At 41.0% G+C, this 22,995-nt stretch overlaps 1 protein-coding gene across 6 annotated transcripts in view; it reads left to right on the top strand.

The window, feature by feature from the left end:
• zmat1 (zinc finger matrin-type 1) overlaps positions 1-19,204 on the top strand; it is a 116,891-nt gene extending 97,687 nt beyond the window's left edge. For 5 of the 6 annotated variants that reach the window (XM_041201542.1, XM_041201564.1, XM_041201596.1 and 2 more), the window contains 3 exons: positions 2,899-3,195; positions 7,311-7,407; positions 17,994-19,204. In XM_041201542.1, coding sequence (XP_041057476.1) covers positions 2,899-3,195; positions 7,311-7,407; positions 17,994-18,828 — 1,229 coding nt within the window. In that variant the 3' untranslated portion in view covers positions 18,829-19,204. The remainder of the gene's footprint in view (positions 1-2,898; positions 3,196-7,310; positions 7,408-17,993) is intronic. The other variant, XM_041201553.1, reaches the window with a different exon arrangement.
• Positions 19,205-22,995: the final 3,791 nt, after the last annotated feature.

Genomic DNA, 22,995 nt, shown 5'->3' with positions numbered 1-22,995 from the left:
CACAATTTCCAAAGGACCTGGCATGAACCTTAACACTTCTCTTCCCCAAACCCTCGCTTCACCCTCAGCTCAACTTCATTGCAGATATTGTGTTTATTGTAATGTATTCAGGTTCACCCTAAGGCCTGCTAACTAGAATGCTATATCTGCTTTCATATCCACTTTCTTTTGAAAATGTTGTTATGGAAAGAGAAAGCTAGAGCTTTACATACGTGGGAACAACTGATCAACTGAAGAGTTTCAGAGAAATAAAATTATGTTAATATGTTGCTCAAAATATAACCTCAGTCTTAACTTATGCTCTGTGGACTTGCTAACAATATCAGCTTTATTCAATTTTCAAGTGTAAAACTACGAAGAGTGTATGAATCTGCTCTCATTAGCAGGTCCAGGTGAGCTAAAAATGTTGAGCTTCCAATCAAAAAGCACAACCAATGCATTTGCAAACTTGTGCATAGAGATGGTAGCATTATGGGGAGATGATGGTGTATTGGTAATGTCACTGGACTGGTAACCCAGAGGTCCAGGTTAATGCTCTGGGGAGATGGGTTCAGATCCCACAATGGCAGCTGGTGGAATTTGAATTCAATTAATGACACTGGAAAGAACTATCATCGATTGTCATTAAAAACCCATCTGGTTTACTAATGTCCTTTTAGGGAAAGAAATCTGCCATCCTTACCTGGTCTAGCCTATATGTGGCTCCAGACCCACAGCAATGTCTTAACTGCCCTCTGAATTAACCTAGCGCGCCTCTCACCTCGAGGACACTTGGGATGGGCAACAAATGCTGGTTTTGCCAGCGATGCCCATATCCTGTGAAAGAATTTTTTAAATGACAGTTTCATCATCATATCTGGTGACAAGTATACCACAGTAGAATCTATCTCAGTGACATAGAAATCACAAGTTTTTGACAACATAGAAACAGGACATTTGCCCAACCAGTCAGCTAGTCAAAGCAGAATTTCACCAAGTGTTGCATCAAAGAGCCTGAGTAAAATTGAAGTCACTAGGACTCATTGGGAGAACTCTTCAATGGCTGGAATCGTAGACAAAGGGCTGGATTTTCGCAGCCTCCAGAGGCATTTAAAAATGGCAGGCATGACCCAATTCTGGGATTCCTGCCCTGATTCCTTGTGCCTGCAACTTTTACCGGTTCAAGATAAAGGCGTGGGTGGCAAGCCTGCACACTGCATTCCTGACCTAGCCATCACCATTGCGGGGGTAGGCGTTTCCTAGCCCCCTCTACAATTTTCATGGAGTTGGATCAGCTCCTTCATGATTCATGGTTCACTGCCCCTATGGTCTGGATTTGGGGAGCCTTTTGAAAGATAGGCTCAGAGGTACTTACCCACTCCACCTATCCACCTCCCCCCCACACCCTCTCCTCTCCTCTCCCCCCCTGCCCACAGCCACTCTCCATGGCCCCTTATACACTACATGCCAACTCATGCCCCTTCCAAGCCTATTCATTCAGTGTAAGGACATAAGAAATAGGAGCAGGATCCACTCGAGCCTACTCCACCAGTCAATAAGATCATGGCTGATCTGATATGGCCTTAGTTCCACTTTCTGCCTGTCGCCCATTGACATTAACTCCCTTTTAATAAATAAATCTGCCTAACTTAATGTTGAATACGTTCCATGACCCAGCCTCCACTGCTTGCTGGGGGAGAGAATTCCAAATACTAACAACCCTCTGAGAGAAGACATTCCTCCTCATCTCCATCTTAAATGGGAGACCACTTATTTTGAAGCAGCGTCCCCTCGTTAAACATCCTCTCAGCATCTACCCCTCAGAATTTTTTATTTTTCAATAATTTTTCATTCTTCTAAGCTCCAATGAGTATAAGCCCAACCTGCTCAACCTTTCCTTATAAGACAAACCCCTCATCCCAGGAATCAGCCTAGTGAATCATCTCTGAACTATCTCCATGGCAACTATGTCCCTCAAGTACAGAGATCAAAACTGCGCATACTATAACTGTGGTCTCATCAATGCCCTGTACAGTTGTAGCAAGACCCCCCTCCCCCACTTTTATATTCCCTCCCCTTGCAATAAAGACCACATTCCATTTGCCTACTTAATTATTTGCTGTACCTGCATGCTGACCTTTTGTGGTTCATGTAGAAGGACACCCAGGTTCCTCTGTACCACAGCATTCTGCAATATCTCTCCATTTAAATAATGCTTTTCTGTTCTTCTTACCAAAGTGGGCAACCTCACATTTTCCCACTGTTCCATCTGCCAATTTTTTTTTTTGCCCACCCAGGTTTTAACCTATCTATATGCCTTTATCTTCCTTTCTGAAATCAGTGTTGGCTGCTTCTGATTATTTTCCTTTCATCCAATATATAATAAATTAACCTTCCAATTAAAGGGATTCCAAAATTTCCCTCACCACAGATGTTAAATTAACAGACCTGTAATTATCCAGATTAGTGCTTGTTGAGAATGCAGTGGTTTTCTCTAACACTGTATTTGCATAATTTTTGTAATGCAGATAGCTTTAGAAGATATAATTACTTTCATATTGTGTAATGAATCAGAATTATTTGTAAAATACTTTTAAGGGTTTAATTGATAAATTACAGCAATCTAGTACTTGACTCAAAATTGGAGTGAAATATTTGAAAATTACTATTATTTTACTTTTTAGATTGAAAATTTGAAATATGTATATGTTGTATCTTTGTATTTTTAAGACCACAAGTTTGGGGCTTGAATTATACACTGATTTGTTATGATTTGTTAGCTGCTCAGAATTATGGGTATAAATGTGGCCTTTCCCTTCAGTAGAATCTGTACACTGTTTAATTTTTTAAAAACAATAATGTGAAGAGTAAATTTTGAAAGCTGACTTGAATCATTGCTGCCATTACTTTGAATTTCAGTGCTGTGTTCTATCACAGTGTCCACGAATGTAGCAAGTACACCTTCAGAGGAGAAGAGTTCTGTGCAGAATGAGCAACTGGAAAAAGGCAAGCAAGAGTTGGCTCATGAAGCCTCTTCAGCTTCCACAGCTTTGGACCTGGAGGATCCCAACAAGTTCTGCAAACTATGTAGTGCCTCCTTTAACAACCCACTAATGGCCCAGCAACATTATAATGGCAAGAAGCACAAGAAAAATGACATAAGGAGACAGTTAATGGAGGAAATGGGGAAGGAGGCAGATTCTTCTGAAAAAAATGGTTAGTAACTATTAGTAATTATCATTTGAAAATATACAGAGGGTGCAGGTAAAGAGTGTACTTACCCAAAACGTGGTTATGTTTACTGGCTTCACTAAATCAAAATTTTATAATTTTGAAAGATTGGAAAATGCAGAAAAGAAAGCCCTAGTGTCTTACTGTAAATCTGTAGATCACGAATTTGCACACTTGTGCAATCTTTATGGAGGCGGCCACCGTCTAAAACAGAATGGAAGACACTTCTCAAGGGCAATTAGGGATGAGAAACAAATGCTGGCCTTCTCAGCAATGCTACCATCCTACAAAAAGATAAAAAGAACACTGCAAAAGGATTCAGATAGGCAAACAGAACAGATGGATAAGTGGCAGATGGAATTCAGTTGAGAATTGTGAAGTGAGGCGTTTTAGCAGAACGGTTAGGGAGAGGCAACATAAACTTAATGGTACAATTCTAAAGAGTGTGCGGGGACAGAGGGACTTGGGAGTCCATGAGCATCAATCTTTAAAGGTTACAGAACATACCAAGGCAAAACATTTGGAACCTTGGGATTGGGATTGCTAAATAGAGATATTGAGAACAAAGGCAGAGAAGTTATGCTGAACCTTTATAAAGCACAGATAAGGCCGCTACTAAAGCATTGCGTCCAAATCGGGTCATCCACTCTTTAGAAATGATGTGAGAGTCCCTGAGAGGGTGCAGAGGTGATTCACCAAAATGGCCTGAGGGATGAGCGATTTTAGTTACAAGGTTAGGTTGGAGAAGCTGGGGTTGCTGTCCTTGGAGTAAAGGAGATTGATGGGAGATTTGATAGAGTTGTTCAAGCTTATGACAGGTTTAGATAAGGTAGACAAAGAAAAACTGTACCCATTAGCTGATGGTACAAGGACCAGGGGGCACAGATTTAAGATTTTGGGCGAGAGATACAGAGGGAATGTGGGGAAGAACTTTTTTTAGGCAGTGAGCGATAATGACCTGAAACACACTACCTACAAGAGTGGTGGAAGCGGACTCAATGATTTCAAAAGGAAATTGGTTGGGCACTTGAGGGAAATAAACTTGTGGGCTACAGGGGTAGAGTGGGGGCATTGGGGAATGGGACTGACTGGAGTGCTCCACAGTGAGCTGGCACAGACGCAATGCTCTGTGCTGCAATGACTCTATGACTTGCATTGTGACAATCTGTCCGTATGTCAGAAGGTAATGTATGAAGGCAATATTTAAAACTCTTTAAACTCAGTTGCCTCCATGCCAACTTAACTGTTTTTCCATCTGTAGTTGTGTTGCAAATCTTTTAATAACATGACTGAAGAGAGCACTTTGCACTTGGGTACCACAGGCAGCTTATTGAGTCTACCATCCAGGATTGAGTCAGTTCCAATCTCCCATGGTCAGGCTCATCATATTATATTATGTCTCCCTTCATTTTGTTCCCCTATATTTAATGAGTTGCTGTCAAAGTGAGGATATATGCTTCTTGCTCCATCACCAATGAGAAAGGGAAATATAACTTTACTAATCCAGAGTAATTAACCCACACATGCCTTTCCCTGATTTTGGAGTTTCTCACACACATGCATATAAATTGTACGCGGGTCACTTTACTTCTGGAGGATGTGGGAAGTATTTCTTGTGCAAACTGTTTCACCCAGCTCTCATAAAAGATGCCATTATAACCATAATACACAGCATTAAATAATTCAAATTAGTTGGAGCCTTTATGGTGACTAAAGTTTCACAGGAAACACTTCTTCACACAGAAGGAGATAAAAGTGTGGAACTCTCCCATAAAAAAGCAGTAGATACTTGCTCAATTAATAATTTTAAATCTACAATTGATGGATTTTTGCTAGCTAAGGGTTTTTTTTTACTCTTTCATGGGATGTTTTGTCACTGTCTTAAGTCAGCCATCCCTAATTGCCCTTGAGAAGGTGGTGGTAAGTCAACTTCTTGAACTGCTTATGAAGATCCTGGATCAGACCTCCAAGTTTTTGGTGAGATCTGGTTAGGGGCGAATAACCTTTTGTTTAAAGTAGACAAAGTTGAAATTCAAGATACCGGCTAAGAGAATAAAGCCACAAGCTTCCAGAGGTTTTGAACAAACAAAAATAAACTTTACTATGCAAGGTCATAAAGATAAAACAATTTACAATATCTATCTTATGCTTTAACGTTTAGGGCTAATATGATGTACATGTGAATTAGCAGATAAACTGTGGTCGAACACACCACACTGCACAATAAATGGCAGATGTGCGACCAAGATAGATTCCACGGATTTCTCAATTACCAACCCAGAAATCACTAACCACTGTGAGTCAGCCAATCTCGTTGAGACTTTGCCTCTCACGAGGGATTCCAGTATTCACCTTCAAAGATCTAACTTTGGAATTCTCTCCAAAAGTCACCCCACCTCGGATGGCCTCAACCACAGCCTACCTCGGAGGGTTTCAACCCTCCCTCCCAAAATTCCAATTTCCTGGATTCCTGAGTATTCACTTAAGCACTAACTCTCAAACACCATTTTAGGTGCTCTGCTCCAAAGGGGCACCTTTACCCCAACTGTTCGCAGCACGAAGTCACCAAACCTCTGCTGCCTTCTTCGATTACTATGGCTGCTCCTGAGCTCTCTTCGGTTGCCAAGGCTTCTTCTGAGCCTTCACCACTTAAAGTCTGCTAACCGCAGCCTTTTTTCTGCTTGCAGCCTCTTTCTATGCTCTTCTTTCTCCGTAACTTAACTGGGACCTCTCCCTGTCCCCTGCCTGGGACTCTTCTTCGGGAACACTTGCTGTCCTCTGCATGGGACTCTTCTTCGATATAGTACTCGCTTCTGGGTCACGTGTCTCAGTTTTTCATGCCATTTTCTTTTCGTGCAGACATGCTGGGCCCATCCTCAGCCTGAAGATCTTAAAATGCTGAATTGCGTATGCACAAAACTCCCGAGGCCCATCAGGACTCGGAGTTCCTGCCCCCTGCTTTCGACTTTAATATAACTCAGATTTCATAACGCACTGTAGTCCATCTGGTGCTGATACACCCACAGTGCTGTTAAGAAGGGAGTTCCAATATTTTAACCCAGTGAGAGTAGAGGAATGGCGATATATTTCCAAGTCAGGATGGTGTGTGGCTTGGAGGGGAACTTGTAGGCGGTGGTGTTTCCATTCATCTGCTGCCCTTGTCCTTCATCTACCTTGCTAAGGTAATTAGACAGAGTTAGGATACGGATCAGCCATGATCTCATTAAATGGGGTTCAATTGCTTACTCCTGCTCCTATTCCTAATTGCCTTGAGAAGGTGTTAGGGGGCTGCCTTTTTGAACCACTGCAGCTTTAATCCGACAATGGGATTAAGTTGGGAATTTTAAAATTTTCATCCCAGTGACAAGGGAGCAATGATAATATGTCCAGATCAGGTGGTGTGAAACTTGAACTGATGTTCACATTATACTTGCCCTTCCCAGGGATAAGAATGGCCTAGGAGATGCCGTAAGTCAGCTTAATGAGTTTCTTCAGTGTAGATGGTACATACAGCAATCAAAATGTGCCAGTGAAGGCAGAGAGAATATTGAGTCCAGTGGCAGGGATCTTGATCAAGCAACTGGGCAAGGTGGAGTTTCCTGACTGTTGTTCAATGCAGTTACTCCCACACACACTGGACCCAATGGTGTAATAACATGCTGTGATTCTAAAGGACTCTACGAAGCTAAAAATTAACCTGGGAAACAAAGGATATTCAATACACTGTGACATAGGTATTCTTATTTAAGTGGGAGCAGTTTGCATGTCCCAATCTACAGTCGAGAAGAGCATCCAAAGAAGATCCAAGAATATAATAGAGTTAAACTGAATTGATATTGTATCTGCTTGTTTCAGCTATGTAAGGCTAAGAAAAGAGACGTGTGAGAGACTCCTGACTACTTCACAGGTGTCTGATATGCAGTAGACACACATACTGTATTGTTAAACATTTAGAAGTGATAAAAACGGTATAGATGGTGCAGATTATAATTTACATCCTTAACATTTGTATGTTTGAAAATAAGTAAATTGTGTAACAGTCTTAATTTTGTCCTGATCTGATTATTGATTGGAAAAATAATTCAATCCATGTTTTGTAGTAGGGACAGGCGACTATCCATGTGCTATCTGCAATGTTACACTTAATTCCATTGAACAATACCAGTGTCACCTGCAAGGATACAAACATCACCTAAAGTAAGAGTTTTATGTTTTTTCCAGCCAAATCCCATTGATGCAAAAACACTTGTAGTCTTAATGATTGGGATTGAATGACAATATATCATGTAGCTTGAAGGCTTGGTGGTAATGAGCCAGAGAATAAGTCTTCATGAAACAAAGTTCTTTGGCTTTTGATTTTCAACTTATGCCGTTTGCCTTTTATGGATGCTTAACTCTCAACTTGTATGTAGCATTGCACAATTCACATCAACATAATTCATTATGTCAAATTGTATTGTCTGAATTACTTTTGGATAAAGCCATTCCATTGGGGAAATCTATCAGGCTACCTGAATCTTTTTTCTAAGGTAACAACATGGCAATTTTTTTAATATATTCATTCATGGGATATGGGATTTTTAAAAATGGCAGACATTTAAAGGGGTATTTCAGAATACACAGAATAGATACATTCCAATGAGAAAAATCTTCCAAGGGGAGAAACCTGCCATCTGTGGTTAACTGAAAAAGTTAAAGATAGTATCAATCTTAAAGAATAAGCATATAGTTACATAAAGGTAGGTGGCAGGTCAGAAGACTGGACGGAATACAAAGAACAGCACAGAATGACAAAAAGATTAATAAGGAGGGAAAAAATTAGAGTACAAGAGAAAGCTAGCTGGAAATATAAAGACAGTAAGAGTTTCTATAGGTATTTAAATAAGAAAAGAGTTAACACAGTGAGTGTTGGTTTCATAGAAAGTCAGTCTGGGGAATTAATAATGGAAAGTTAGGATGAATTGAACAGGTATTTTGCATTGATTTTCACTATACAAGATACAAGTAACATCCCAGAAATAGCTGTAAATCAGGTTATGGAAGGAATGGAGGAACTCAGTGGACACCAGAGAAGTGGTATTGAGCAAATTGTTGGAGCTGTGGGCTGACAAATCCCCAGGTCCTGATGCACTTCATTCTAAGGTCTAGTAGGTTAGTTGATGTGTTGGTTTTAATTTTCCAGGGTTCCCTAGATTCGGAGAAGGTTCCATTAGATTGGAAAATAGCAAATGTAACTCCTTGGCCTGAATTTTCAGCTCGGCGGGCGCAATCAGCAGGCCCGAGAGCAGTCAGGGAATGGACCACCAACCGTGATCGGCCCTGAACTCGATTTCACGCTGGCTGGCCAATTAACGGCCAGCCAGCGTGGAAGGCGCACTGAAATACTCAGTGCTGTCAAGGTGGCAATGGGAGGAGGGTGAATGCTGAAGTCAGCACGGGCATGGGAGAGTGCCCACACAAAGCTTCCTGAAAGCAGAGAATTCAAGTCAGATTTTAAAACCTGGAAAAAATGCCCATGCGTGAGAAACAGTCACCTGAACATATACAACATGATAATTCTGTGCAAACATTTTTTTAAATTAATATTGGAAACTTCATCCCACCCTTGGATGAGGTTTCCTCAAAAAGGCAAATACCGTCTAACCAATTCGTCCACCCGCCAACCGTAAAGTTGGATGGGCATCGAGAAATCACGGTTGATTAATACGCTAAAGGCATTAATAGGCCTCTTAATCGTCGGGAGGCGCGATACCAACTCTTGCACACACCTGCCGACCGAAATATCGTGCGAGTGCACAATGATGTCAGGACACTTGCCCGACATCATCACACACTATTTTACACTCGAGCATGTCAGGCGCATGCCCACATGCTGAATGAAAAATTCTGCCCTTTTGTTCAAAAAGGGAGGGAGACAGAAATCAGGAAACTGCAGGCCAGTGAGCTCAACATCTGTCATAGGGAAAATGGTAGAAGTTATTATTAAAGAAGCTATTGCAGGGCACTAAGAAACGTTTAAGGCAATCAGGCAGAGTCAACATGGTTTTGTGAAAGGGAAATCAATTAACCAATTTTTTGAAGTTCTTTGAAGGAGTCACATGTGCTGTGGATAAAGGGACACCGGTAGATGCACTGTACTTAGATTTCCAGGAAGCATTTGATAAGGTTCCACAAAGGTTATTGTGGAAAATAAAAGCCCATGGTGTAGGGGTAACATATTGGCATGGATAGACGGTTGGCTAGCCAACAGGAAACAGGAAAAATGGATCTCTTTCTGGTTGGCAGGATGTGACGAGTGGTGTGCCACAGGGATCAGTGTTGGGGCCTCAACATTTTACAATTTATATAAAGGACTTGAATGAAGGGACAGATGGTATGGTTGCTAAATCTTCTGACGACACAAAGGTAGGAAAGTAAATTGTGAAGAGGACATAAAGAGGCTACATTGTGACATAGATAGGTTAAGTAAGTGGGCAAAGATCTGGCAAATGGAGTATAATGTGGGAAAATGTGATTGTCCATTTTGGCAAGAGGAATAAAAAAGCATATTATTTAAATGAGAGATTGCAGAGCTCAGATTCAGAGGGATCTGGGTGTCCTAGTGCATGAATCACAAAAAGGCTAGTGTGCAGGTATAGCAAGTAATCAGGAAAGCTAATAGAATGTTATCATTTATTGTGAAGGAGAATTGAATACAAAAGTAGGATGTTGTACAGGGCACTGGTGAGACCACATCTGGGGTAATGTGTACAGTATTGGTCTCCTTATTTAAGGAACAATATAAATGCGTTAGAAGCAGTTCAGAGAAGGTTTGCTGGGTTAATACCAGGAATGGGTGGATTGTCTTATGAGGAAAGGTTGGGCAGGTTAGGTTTTGTGTCCACTGGAATTTAGAAGAGTAGGAGGTGACTTGATCAAAACCTTTAAGATACTGAGGGATCTTGACAGAGTGGATGTGGAGAAGATAGTTCCTTTTGTGAAGAACTATGGATCACGGTTTAAAAATAAGAGGTCACTCATTTAAGATAGAGATGAGGAAAAATGTTTTCTCTCTGAGAGCACGCTTTTCCTCAAAAGAGTCTTCGAATATTTTTAAGACAGAGCTAGATAGCTTCTTGGTTAACAAAGGGGTGAAAGGTTATCGGGGGTATGTGGGAGGTTACAATCAGATCAGCCATGATCTTATTTAATGATGGAGCAGGCTTGAGGGGCCGAATAGCCTACTCCTACTCCCAGTTTGTATGTGGGCATCGCTGGCTAGGCCAGCATTTATTGACCATCCCTAATTACCCTTGAGAAGGTGATGGTGAGCCGCCTTCTTGAACCACTGCAGTCCATGTGGTGTAGGTACACCCACAGTGCTGTTAGGAAGAGAGCTCCAGGATTTTGACCCAGCGACAGTGAAGGAACAGCAACATATTTCCAAGTCAGGATGGTGTGTTCCATCAAATTGAGCGCTGGTGTCATCTGGCTAACTTCTAGCAAGTCATCTCACTGCTGAGATACATTTATCATGATACTGTCAATCTTACCTCAGTGGTAGGACGCTTGTCTCTTAAATGAGCAAGTCATAGCTTCACACTCCACTCCAGACACTTGAGCATTTATTTAATCAAGGCTGAGGCAGTGCAGCACCATCGGAGATGCCATGTCTCAGGAAAGTCTTGAAACTCCAACTATAAAATATCACGTGGCACTGATATTGTGCTTTTCAGGTGTCCTAGCCGACATTAACTTCTCAATCAATGTCAGCAAAACACATCGTCTATGCAAGCAAAATAATAGAAACCAGGAGCAGGAGTAGGCCATTCGGCCCTTCGAGCCTGCTCCGCCATTCAGTATGGTCATGGCTGATCCTCTATCTCAACGCCACATTCCGCTTTCTCGTCATACCCCTTGATGCCCTTAATATCCAAAAGTTTATCAATTTCTTTCTTGAATATACTCAGTGACCCAGCCTCCACAGCCTTCTGTGGTAGAGAATTCCACAGGTTAACCACTCTCTGAGTGCAGAAAGTTTTCCTCATCTCAGTCCTAAATGGGCTACCCAAAGCTGATGCAGGATATCTGAAATAAAAACCAAAAATGCCGGAAAAAAGATCCTGATGAAAGGTCACTGACCTGAAATGTTAACTCTCTTTCTCTCCACAGATGCTGCCTGATCTGAGTTTATCCAGTATTTTTGTTCTTACTTTAAACAGATTGCTTAGTTGTTCCATGTGCAAATTGGCTTTCACATTTGCCTGAATTGCAAAAGTGACGACATTAAACATGAAACGCTTTGCAATGTTCTGACAGCTTGAAGGCACTGTATAATGCAAGTTATTTCTTAATTTTCAGTGTTAGTTGACTAGACTGGTTCATGTTGGAAATGTACAGAATTTTCATGGAACAACATTTGCTGTGTGCTTCTATACAATATATATAAAAGTCTGATTTCAGGGTTAATATTCTACTTGATTTTACTTTTAATGAAAGCAATTTAGACCCTCATTGCTTGGAAAATGCATTATCTGGTTCTTCAGTTGCTCCAGTGCATGCCTAAACCTGCTCATCGTACTTTCTTCCATTTTTATTTGAATGGCAGATTCAATGTGACCTTTCTACTGTCATTGTCTTTATGGTCAATTTTCCATAGTCAATTATAAGGGAAAAGAAATAATTGCATTTTTACGGTGCCTTTCGTAACCTCAGGATGCCCCACTTTGGGGCACTTAGGATACTTTGCAGCCAATTGAGCACTTTTGAAGTGACTGTATTGTTGTAAAGTCGGAAATGTGACAACCCAAGTTGCATCCATCAAGCTCCCACATCCATGTGATGATGACTGGGTAACCTGTTTTAGTACATGATGATTCAGGGATAAATATTGGCCAAGGTGCCGGGGAGAACACACTTACTCTTCTTCGAAACAACGCATGGCATCTTTTACACCCCTGTAAGGGCAGACAGAGTCTCGGTTTAGCACCTCATCCAAAAGACGTCACCTCTGACGAATGACAGTGAAGTGCCAACTTGGAATATGTGCTCAAGTGACTGGAGCGGGACTTGAATCCACAACCTTCTGACTGGCGCAGTTAAACCATGCCTGGATTTTCATTTTTAAATATTGATACAGCCACATGAAGAGGGTAAAGAAATGACTCCCATTTCCTACCACTCCCCTATCCTACCACTCCAAGTCTGACCATAACAGGGTTGTTTTGTGAATTTGTACAGGTAAAGGCATTTACTCAATGCCTGTGCTTAATCATTTGCATGCCATTTATAAAGAAACTAGTCTGGCAGGCTTTCTCAAGTTTAAAACAAAAAAGGGGTTAGTTTTTATTGAGTAAAAAGTACACCTAGGTAAAGGTTTAAAAAGGCAGACCCGCATCTGACCTTTGCGCAAGCACACGCACATGCACACACACACTTGCATGTGGACTTACGAGATATACAGCAGAGAGTTGCTTCTTTAGCCAAATTGAAGTTCAATGCTAAAAGGTAAAAAAGAGAGTTTGCTGTTTAAGACCTTTGCTGGCATCTGGTTGATGAAGCAGAAACTTTTGGCGGTCTTGCGATTTCAGGAGGAAGATAAGACAGATGAATGAATGGCTGGAAAGATGTGCAAGAGGGAGGGCTGTAGTTTCCTGGGACACGGACTGGCTGTAGGGAAGATGGCACCTGTACAAGCTGGACAGGTTGCATCTGAACAGAGCTGGGACTGTGTTCCTTGTGGGTCATTTTGCTAGTGCTGTTGGGGAGGGGTTAAACTAACAGCAGGCGTGTGGGAACCAGGAGTGAGTATTAGAAAGTAATACTAGGGTGCACAGAATGCTGGGAGAGGTCGATTGCACTAAAATAGAGAATAGTAAGTTAATAGATGGAGTCGGAGTAAGGGATCAAGTAATGAAGTCTAAATCAGGGATACACTGCACGTATGTAAATACACAGAGTATAGTTAATAAAATGGGGAGTTACAGGCACAGATTACCTTGTGGGATTATGATGTTGTGGCAATAACGGAGACCTGGCTTAAGGAAGGGCAGACCTGGGTGTTAAATGTTCCTGGGAAAGAATCTTCGGTTCGGCAAGCGGGGGCGGGGCCCACTCGCCAAGGTGTAAAATGACGCGCGGTGATGTCGGGCATGCGTCCTGATGTCACTGCGCCTCATTCAGATTTTCAGTTGAATTGTCAACGGCCTATTAAGGCCAGTTAACTATCAATTAAAACAATAAACTGAGCTGCCCATCCAACATTAAGGTTGGCGGGCAGGCGAAGAGCCCAGGTTGCCGTCGCATTTTTCATGGGACCTCATTCTTGGGCAGGATGAGCTTTCATGAAGGTCTTTAAAGGTTTGAGAAAATTTTTAATAAAATTCATAGACATGCCCCAGCTCATGTGACAGTTTCACATGAGGGGATGTGTCCTAAAAAATTTTTATTTCCCTTATTAAGATTTTTTAAACTTAAACTGATCTCCCTGAGGCAGCTCTGTGCCTCGGAGATTTCTGCGCTCTTTCGAGTGCCCAGCCAATCACGGACAGCGATTGGCTGCACGCATGCCCATGCCTCCTCCCACCCAACCCCCTCAACAGGGAGAAAATTCTCCCCCTGGCTACAAGGTGTTCAGAAAAGATAGGAAAGGGAAAAATGGAAGTGGGGTGGCATTTTTGGTTAAGGAGAGTATTGCAGTACTGGAGAATGAGGATATGTCAGAGGATTCAAGGACGGATTTGGCTAGAGCTAAGGAATAAGAAGGGTGTAATTACATTGCTCGGTATAATATATAGACCACCAGCTAGTGGGAAAGATATAGAGGAACAACTTTCAAGGAGATTACGGAGAGGTGTAAACATCATAGAGTAGTTATAAAGGGGGACTTTAATTACCTGTACTTAGACTGGGATAGTGGTACTTTAAGGGGCATTGAGGGACAAGCGTTCCTAGATTGTGTTCAGGAGAATTTCCTACAGCAGTATCTGTCCAGTCCAACAAGAAAGGAGGCACTGCTAGACCTGATGCTTGGGAATGAGGTGGGCCAAGTATATCAAGTGACAGTGGGGGAATATTTAGGGAACAGTTGTTATTGTATCATAACGTTTAGGAGGACATTGGTCAATCTAGAGTAAGACAGCAGACTTCAATGGAGCTAGAACTGAGCTGGGCCGAATAGACTGGAATCAAAGGTTGGCGGGAAGAACAGTAGGTGAACAATGGGCTACCATCAAAGAGGCGATAGTTTGGGCAAAATCAAGGTATGTTCCCTCAAAAGGTAAGGTTAGGACAAACAAATCCAGAGCTCCCTGGATGACAAGAGGATAGAAATTAAGTTAAAGAAGAAAAAGTGTGCTTACGACAGTGTCAAGTAGCAAATACAATTGAGAACCAAGCTGAATACAGAAGGTTCAGAAGGGATGTGAGAAAGCAAATATGAGAAGCAAAGAGGGATTATGAAAAAAGACTGGCAGCTAACGTAAAAGGAAATCCCAAAGTATTCTATAAGCACAGCAGTAGTAAAAGGAGGAGGAGGGCCAACTGGGGACCAAAAAGGGGATTTACACATAGAGGCATGGCTGAGGTGTTCAATGAATATTTTGCATCTGTCATTACCTATGAGGCAGATGCTGACCAGACCATAGTGACTGAGGAGGAAACTCTGTCACTAGAAGAATTTAAAATTGATAAGGAGAAGGTATTGGATAAGCTATAGGTACTTAAAGTTGATAAGGCATCGGGACCAGATGAGAAGCATCCAAGAATATTGAAGGAAGTGAGTGTGGAAATTGCAGAAGCACTAGCAATAATCTTCCAATGTTCCCTGGATTTGGGGGAGGTGCCGGAGGACTGGAGAATTGCAAGCAATTCACCCAATTCAAAAAAGGTTATAAAGATCTGCCCTGCAATTACAGACCAGTCAGTTTAATTTTGGTGATGGGGAAATTTCTAGAAACAATTATTCAGGATAGAATTAATAGTCACATGGATAAAAGTGGATTGATTTGGAAGAGTCAGCATGGATTTGTTAAAGGAAAATCGTGCCTAACTGACTTGCTGGAGATTTTTGAAGAGGTAACAGATGGTTGATGAGGGCAAGGTTGTTGATGTAGTATATATGGACGTCCAAAAGGCGTTTGATACAGTGCCACACAACAGACGTGTGAGGAAAGTTATTTATCATGGAATAAAAGGGACAGTAGCAAGGTGGATACAAAGTTGGCTGAAGGATAGGAAACAGAGTAATGTTTAATGGGTATTTTTTGGGTTAGAAGAAGGTTTCCAGTGGAGCTCCCCAGGGGTTGGTATTGGGACCCTTGTTTTTCATATATATATAAATGATCTAGATCTTGGTGCGCAGGGGACAGTTTCAAAGTTTGCAGATGACACAAAACTTGGGAGAATTGTAAACTGTGAGGAGGACAGTGTAGAACTTCAAAAGGACATTGACACATTGGTGGAGTGGGCAGATAGGTGGCAGATGAAGTTCAATGCGGAGAAGTGTGAGGTGATGCACTTTGGTACAAAGAACATGGAGAGACAGTATAAAATAAAGGATATTATTCTAAAGGGTATGCAGGAGCAGAGAGACCTGGGTGTATATGTACATAAGTGATTGAAGGTGACAGGACAGGTAGAGAGAGCTGTTTCTAAAGTATACAGTGTTCTAGACTTCATTAATAGGGGCATAGAATACAAGAGCATGGAGGTTATGATGAACTTATATAAGACACTGGTTAGTCCTCAGCTGGAGTATTGTGTACAGTTCCGGGTGCCACACTATAGGAAGGATGTGAACACATTGGAGAGAGTGCAGAAGAGGTTTATAAGAATGGTTCCTAGGATGAGACATTTCAGTTATGAGGAAAGATTGGAGAAGTTGGGACTGTTTTCCTTGGAGAGGAGAAGGCTAAGAGGAGACTTGATAGAAGTTGTCAAAATCATGAGCGGTCTGGACAGAGTAGATAGGGAGAAACTGTTCCCGCTCGTAAAAGGATCAAGAACCAGAGGGCACAGTTTTGAAGTGTTTTGCAAAAGAAGAAAATGCGAAGTGAGAAAAACTTTTTCACAGTGAGTAGTTAGGGTTTGGAATGCACTGCCTGGGAGTGTGATGGAGGCAGGTTCAATTGAGGCATTCAAGAGGGCATTGGATGATTATTTAAATAGAAACAACGTGCAAGGTCACAGGGAAAAGGCAGGAGATTGGCACTAAGTTAAAATGCTCAGAGCCAGTGCAGACATGATAGGCCAAATGGCCTCCTTCTACACTAAGCAGTTCTGTGATTCTGTGAGCAGTTGAAGTCCATGTAGACTGCAATTTATGGAGACAGTTTCTTTTTAAGATGCAATCCGTCTTTTCCAAAATGTCGATGATTTTTGCACATAAGGTTCCTTTCGATGGACTTCCTGTATTTCTGTGCTGGATTTTTAAACTGTAAGAGATAGGGCCTTAACTTGGGAGAGAAAAGAAGAGAGCTCATTACTACTTCACTGGCAGCTTTTCCAGACTACTGTTTTAGCAGCTTGCGTGCTGTATTAAGAGATTTCAAAAATGGTTATTTCAGTCACATGACCTCCCCATAATGACTTCAGAACATATTAGCTTAACTGATATCTGAACTGACTGTGGCTTTTGTTTTATTGCCGAGATGATTAGATTCTGTATTGTCCCAGCCATTAACTCCCGAATATCCATTATCTACCTTGCTGAAATAGGAAGAACACCTTTCCATGTAGCTATTGGCCTAGTAGGCTTTCTGACTCCACTTGAGAGGTAGCCTTATAGAAATACAAATGAGGTCCAGTACAGTTTCCAGTAAATCCTTCTGATATCACATCAGCAGATGTAAAATTCCATAGAAAGGTTTCTGGGCATGTCTGAACTGTAATTCACATTGGAACATTCCAGAAAGTCAAATTGCAATGCCTGACATCAGGTAACTTGTGACAGCCATCTTAAGTCAGTATCTGTTCTTGCTTTTAAAAAGTCATCTTTAAACAGTCCAATCAGTTTGATCAGCTGATGAAATTAAAGATTAATGTGCATGAGTGATAAGCCACGTCATCATCACAATATGTATGCTTGTGTATTTTTCAAAAGTGTGCCATATATAAAAAAAATGTCAGCTTAATGCTTTCACTTCCAACATTACTTGAAACTGAACAGAAGTTAGAGATTTTTTTCCTAATTCAAAAACGAATGTTTTTTCAAACTCGATGCACATTTCTAATCTTAACATTTCAGAACAGAGTTTTTTTAAATCTATGTTTTTACTTCTGATGGTGTTAAGTATCTTTCAGTGCTTTTTCTTGCTATCTGCAAAGTTCCAAGATCTATGTGACCCTGCTGAACTGACAACCTGTTTGAGGCATTCAAATCAAATTATACTTCTTCATTGTTTCGCAAAATTTTCCAACAATTGCATTGCTTTTCAACATGTTTCAACATATTTTAATAAATGCATGCAGAAAGATATTTTATTTCCGAATTCATTTTGTTCCCAATTGGATTTGTTTTGTTTTAGTCTGATTTATTGCCTCTTCCAAAAGATTGCAGAGCTTCTGGTGGATAGGGGCTGTCGAAACAACATCACTTCAGGCATCACACTTGTGTGTGGTACAGTCTTGATGGATCAGATGCCTGTTATTTCTATATGTTTCTTCATAGATACAGTGAAATGATCAGCTTGTAATCTAAGAGCGCCACGTAGGATAACTTGCATCCTTTACTAAACCATATTTTCAAAAGAATGAACAGGATTTGTTAAAGACGAAAGCTGACATTCATTTTTATTTATTTACAGAGAAAATAAAGTGGTTAACCTGGTAAAGAATACAAAGTCAAAGATATATGACTCATTCCAGGATGAACTTTATGACTTCATTAAAGTTCAGAAAGCAAGGGGCCTTGTGCCAAAGGTGTCCTTTAGAAAATGTGAGGATGTTCCAGAAGAAGAGATGACTGAGGACTTACCTTCAGAAAGCCCTCCCTATTCTCCTGAATACCCATGGGAAGTCATGCAAGGCATGCCTGTGTCCAACCCAAGTTGCTTCCCAGATGAGCAGATTTTCCCAGTGGATGTGGAAGCTGAAGCTGAACAGTGGCCTCCATTGCAGAATGACCACCTGAGGGACAAGTGCGAGCAAAACAGTGACTTGCATATAGAGTGCTACACAGAAATGCCACCTTATATAATGCCAACTCATCCAGAAAATAGTCGAGATCCATCCAGCGTGGAGTCTGCCGATGAATGTAAACCCATGACCTCCGACGACAGCACTGGCTCATACAAAAAAGACAAGGGTGATAGGAGGAAGAAACACAGGAGGGAGAAAAGAAACAAGGAGACAGAATCTAAAAAAGAATGTGAACATCCGAGCTACAGAATAGAGAAAAGTCCCGAAGGGCCAGCTTTAGAACAAGGTAAAGATCAGTCAAAGCAGAAACCAGAGCAAAGGGATAAAGAAGAGTTTCTACTGGGCAGAGAAGAAAAGCTGAAACATAAAAAGGAAAAAAAGGACCTTTATCAAGAAAGAGATGAAATAAAACAAAAACATAAAAAGCAAAAAAAGAGGAAGGAAGTTGATATGAGAACAGAAGAAGAAAAGCTTTGGGATGAATCTATTTTGGGAATTTGATACAAAAGAACTGTAAAGACTTTGATGCTTGATCACTGTTTTAATTTGCTCAAGCACTTCTGAGAATAAAAATATATGGTTGTTAATAGATGTGCTTGAAGATTCTGTTATTTATCTCCCCAGTAAATCAATACTGTTCAGATGTTGTTGGCCATCTCTCTCAGCTGCGTTTGTTGTTACCATTTTTTCCAGTCAGCAGTAACCTTAGTTATGAAACATAATGCTGATGTCTGAACTCCTGTTTGAAGTGTCCTTATACATTAGCTGTTCTTTGTCAAAACTGCAATTCTAATCCCTGATAAGTTATGGTAAATTGTAAATTCTTGGGCCATCCAGACTTGTTCAACTTTTAATAAACAGTGATTATAGTTTTAAATGTTTACTTGTTAAGTAACATCACACAACATATACATGCTACATGAAAATACATATACATAGAGCTAGTCTGGAAATGCATCCTTATAAAGAGGCTTTATTTGTATAAAAATCTCTTTATACGCATGCATTTTCTGTCTACCACACTTCATATGTCACACATTGTCCCATGCAAATTTCTGTGATACTTGTTAGAGTGTTAGGGAGTAAATATAATGAAATAAAGGCAATTTTTTTGGAACGTACAGACAAACTTCCAACAACACAGATGGTTACTTAAAACCAATAGACTTACTAACCTTAAAGAGCCATACATCTATTCTTACACACCAGAATAATATTATTCTTAGTGTAATTGCCCTTGTTCATATTGAAAAAGCACATCGTCTATCATACGATGAGTAATGCACAGGAGATTTTGGGTGTAGTTTCTGACTGCCACACTAGGTGTCATATACTGTCTAATGTGAATTTCTATATCGCACTTGAACACAAAATGTATCAAGAAGTAAAATCAGTCTTTATTGTACAGAAAAAATCTCCAAGAAGAGAAAATATCAGTGCTACAATGTTTGCAACCTCTGAACTGATCTTTTTATACAGACAATGTTTCAATCAGCAGCTTGAATACCAATTAATCATTGAAGTAGCTCACCCAGCGTGTACTTAACATAATTTACATCTATAGCCTTAATGCAACTCATACCTGTACTTTACGGCAGTGTATATTTTTTCAAAATTCATTAACAGGATGCGGGCGTCGCTGGCAAAGCCAGCATTTATTGCCCATCCCTAATTATTGTTGAGACGGTGGGTAGTGAGTTGCCTTCTTGACAATTGAATGGTTTCTTAGGCCATTTCAGAGAGCAGTTAAGAGTCAGTCACATTTGTTGTCGGTCTGAAGTCACATGTCGGCCAAACCAGGTTCAGGCCTCCAGAGACCCTTAGGTACTGTGGAGTTAAACCATACTAAATCCTGGGAACAAAATTTCTCCTCCTGATGGCAATAACAAAAGCATTGTTGTGTGTGTAACAATCCTCCAATTTTGCATCTGGACCAACTTTTTTAAGAAAATTATGACTGGAGGAATTATATTCCCCGTGATTCACTGCCTTTGGGGCTTATGGGAATGAATTATGTCATAGTATAGATCACCAAATAAGTAGCATTTGATTTTGTTTCCTTTCTCTTAAAGATTTTTTTAATTATTTTAATCTCCATGGATAAATACTTAGACAAATTGTGTAAATTTTGTTAATACAAGTAGTGAGATAACTTCTCATGGATAATTCATTTGGACTTTGAGACTTCTGATAAAATTCTGTGTTTAAATCTCAATATTCAAGAATTCAATCTTACAACTGAGTGTTGCAGTAGGTTAGGCACTGATCTTTCACCTCACAAACCTGAGTTTAAATCCAGTCAGACTGATGGGATGAAAGATTCAGCACAAACTGTTACTCAGAGAAGCTACTAGATGACATGAATGGGACAAGATAACATTATTATCGTACTTCTGAGATTGGGGTCGAGGTATTGGGTAAGAAACATTATTTTGCATCTATCTTTGCTGCACCCAACCTACTGCTGCTTAATGCAGACACTGCGTGCCTAAAATATGAAGATTTCCTACCTCTCAACTTGATGAGCATAAAATAAAAACAATTAACCGGGATTTCTGACAGTTCAATATTTTTCACATCAACCACTAAACTCATAGGTAAACTAACCAGGAAGTTAAAAGCCAGCATGCAGGAATTTGAAAATTAGGCCAGAGATTTAAGACAGCTCTGTAGGACTTCTGCAGTGCCAGAGCCAAGAGAAAAAGGCAGTGCTGGCACCCTGATTCCAGAGTTGGTATCCAAGATACAGTGAGAGGCTCAGTCACAGGCTGATGTATCCATGTAAATGATGACAGCCCTGTTCGTTCCTTGCATGTGGAGTTTGAGATGCTCCGATTTCAACAACAGAAGAGCTATTTCCCTGCCCTGCTAATAAGGATGGATTTTATGCAGTATTGTATGCCAAGAGATCAGAATTGGTTGAAAACAGAACGCTTGGGTAACCAGCATTTTTAATTAACTGGCACCACCCATTCCCTGCGCATGCTGGGTTTTAAAGGTGTTACTGTATTAGGGCAGGTAACCAAGAGCTTGATCAAAAAGGAAGGTTTTAAGGATTGTCTAAAAGGAGGAGAGAGCTCAAGAGGCACAAAACTCTTTTTAAAAAAAGCATTATCTGAACAGTAATAATTATCAACTGAAATCGTAACATTCAATGTAAAATAGAAACCGTGTGGGCCTTCTGACGCTTGTTATGTTAAGTTGAAAACAGGAGCATGTATAAGGTGGATTACCTTTTTTATATTCCATATGTAGGTGGCTTTCCTTCCCCAACTAGTATTAGGTCTGCTGCAGCGATGCAGAAATTGCATAAACAGCTCTGACTACTTGCTAGATCGGAAGCAACACTATGAGACTTAATAATAACCTGTACCTATGGCACTGATCTGAAATTGTTTGTATTCAAGGTGTGGATTTAGCTGGAGCTCGGATCTTCCGCTATTCTGACTGTGGAACATCGGAACTGGGGTAGGCCTTTCAGCCTGCTCTGCCATTCAGTACGATCATGGCTGATCATCCACTTCAACGCCTTTTTTCCACACTATCCCCATATCTCTTTACGTCATTGGTATTTAGATATCTGTCAATTTCTAAACATTCTCGATGACTGAGCTACCACTGCCCTCTGGGATGGAGAATTCCAAAGATTCACAACCCTCTGAGTAAAAAGAATTTCTCCTCATCCTCAGTCCTAACTGGCTTCCTCCTTATTTTGAAAGTGTGCTCCCTGGTTCTAGGCACCCCAACGAGAAGAAACATCTTACTTGCAGCTACCCTGCCTATCCCTGACCACCCTCCCTGCCTCTGCACCATCATTGATGGCAGTACCTCAGGCCATTGCAACAACCGCATTCTAGAACAGCCTTCCCAGGTCTAATAATGCCACCTTTCACCCCACCTTCAAAGGATTCTTTTGTTCTTCAGCAGAGCCAATGATCACCTTCCCTAACTCTTGATCCCTGCCTGTTCCTAAACCCTCTTTTTGCAAGATGCCTTGGGATGTTTTTATAGACCAAAGACATCACAGCATGGAAGGAGACTATTTGACTTCTTATGTTTGTGCCAGGTCTGGTTCTCCAACTGGAGCGATCTATTCCACTCATTTCCCTGCCTTTTTTCCATGTCCCTTCACTAAACTTCGTTTACAGGCACTTACTGGTCTTTAAATTATGCATGGTTTATGCTGAAGCAGCAACTTATGGTAAAGTATTCCATGTTCCAAAAAAACCTGTGCATAAAAATATCCTTCTAACTTCCCCTTGCCCTTCTCAAGATAATCATGGCCTGGATATTAACAGGATTGGGTTGCAGTGAGAGATGTGGAGTTTTGTATGGGAATCCCAGAAGTCCAGGTTTCCCTGCATGCTTTGCAATTTTAATTTTAAAGAATCAGTTGTCTTTTGTGCTTGTGACACCCCCTTCCCAGCAATTGGTCTAACTGATGAGCTTGCCTCCCAGTAGGGTAAGGAGGATTCAGGAGCAGGCCAGACATGCGGATAGGAGAGGTCTAAACCTGGGCTGGATTCTGATCCCCGATGTGTGCCAGGGCTGGGTCTGAGTTTGGGTGGCCTAGGAGGAAGCACTCCTGCTCCTCCTGACCCACAAGCCATGCAGTAAATGTACTTACCCTCTCCCCAGATTTGCCCTCGCCTCCCTTCAGCTGCCAGA

This window comes from Carcharodon carcharias, chromosome 1, assembly GCF_017639515.1.
Source record: "Carcharodon carcharias isolate sCarCar2 chromosome 1, sCarCar2.pri, whole genome shotgun sequence".
Taxonomy (NCBI): domain Eukaryota; kingdom Metazoa; phylum Chordata; class Chondrichthyes; order Lamniformes; family Lamnidae; genus Carcharodon; species Carcharodon carcharias.
This window is presented reverse-complemented; position numbering and strand designations above follow the sequence as displayed.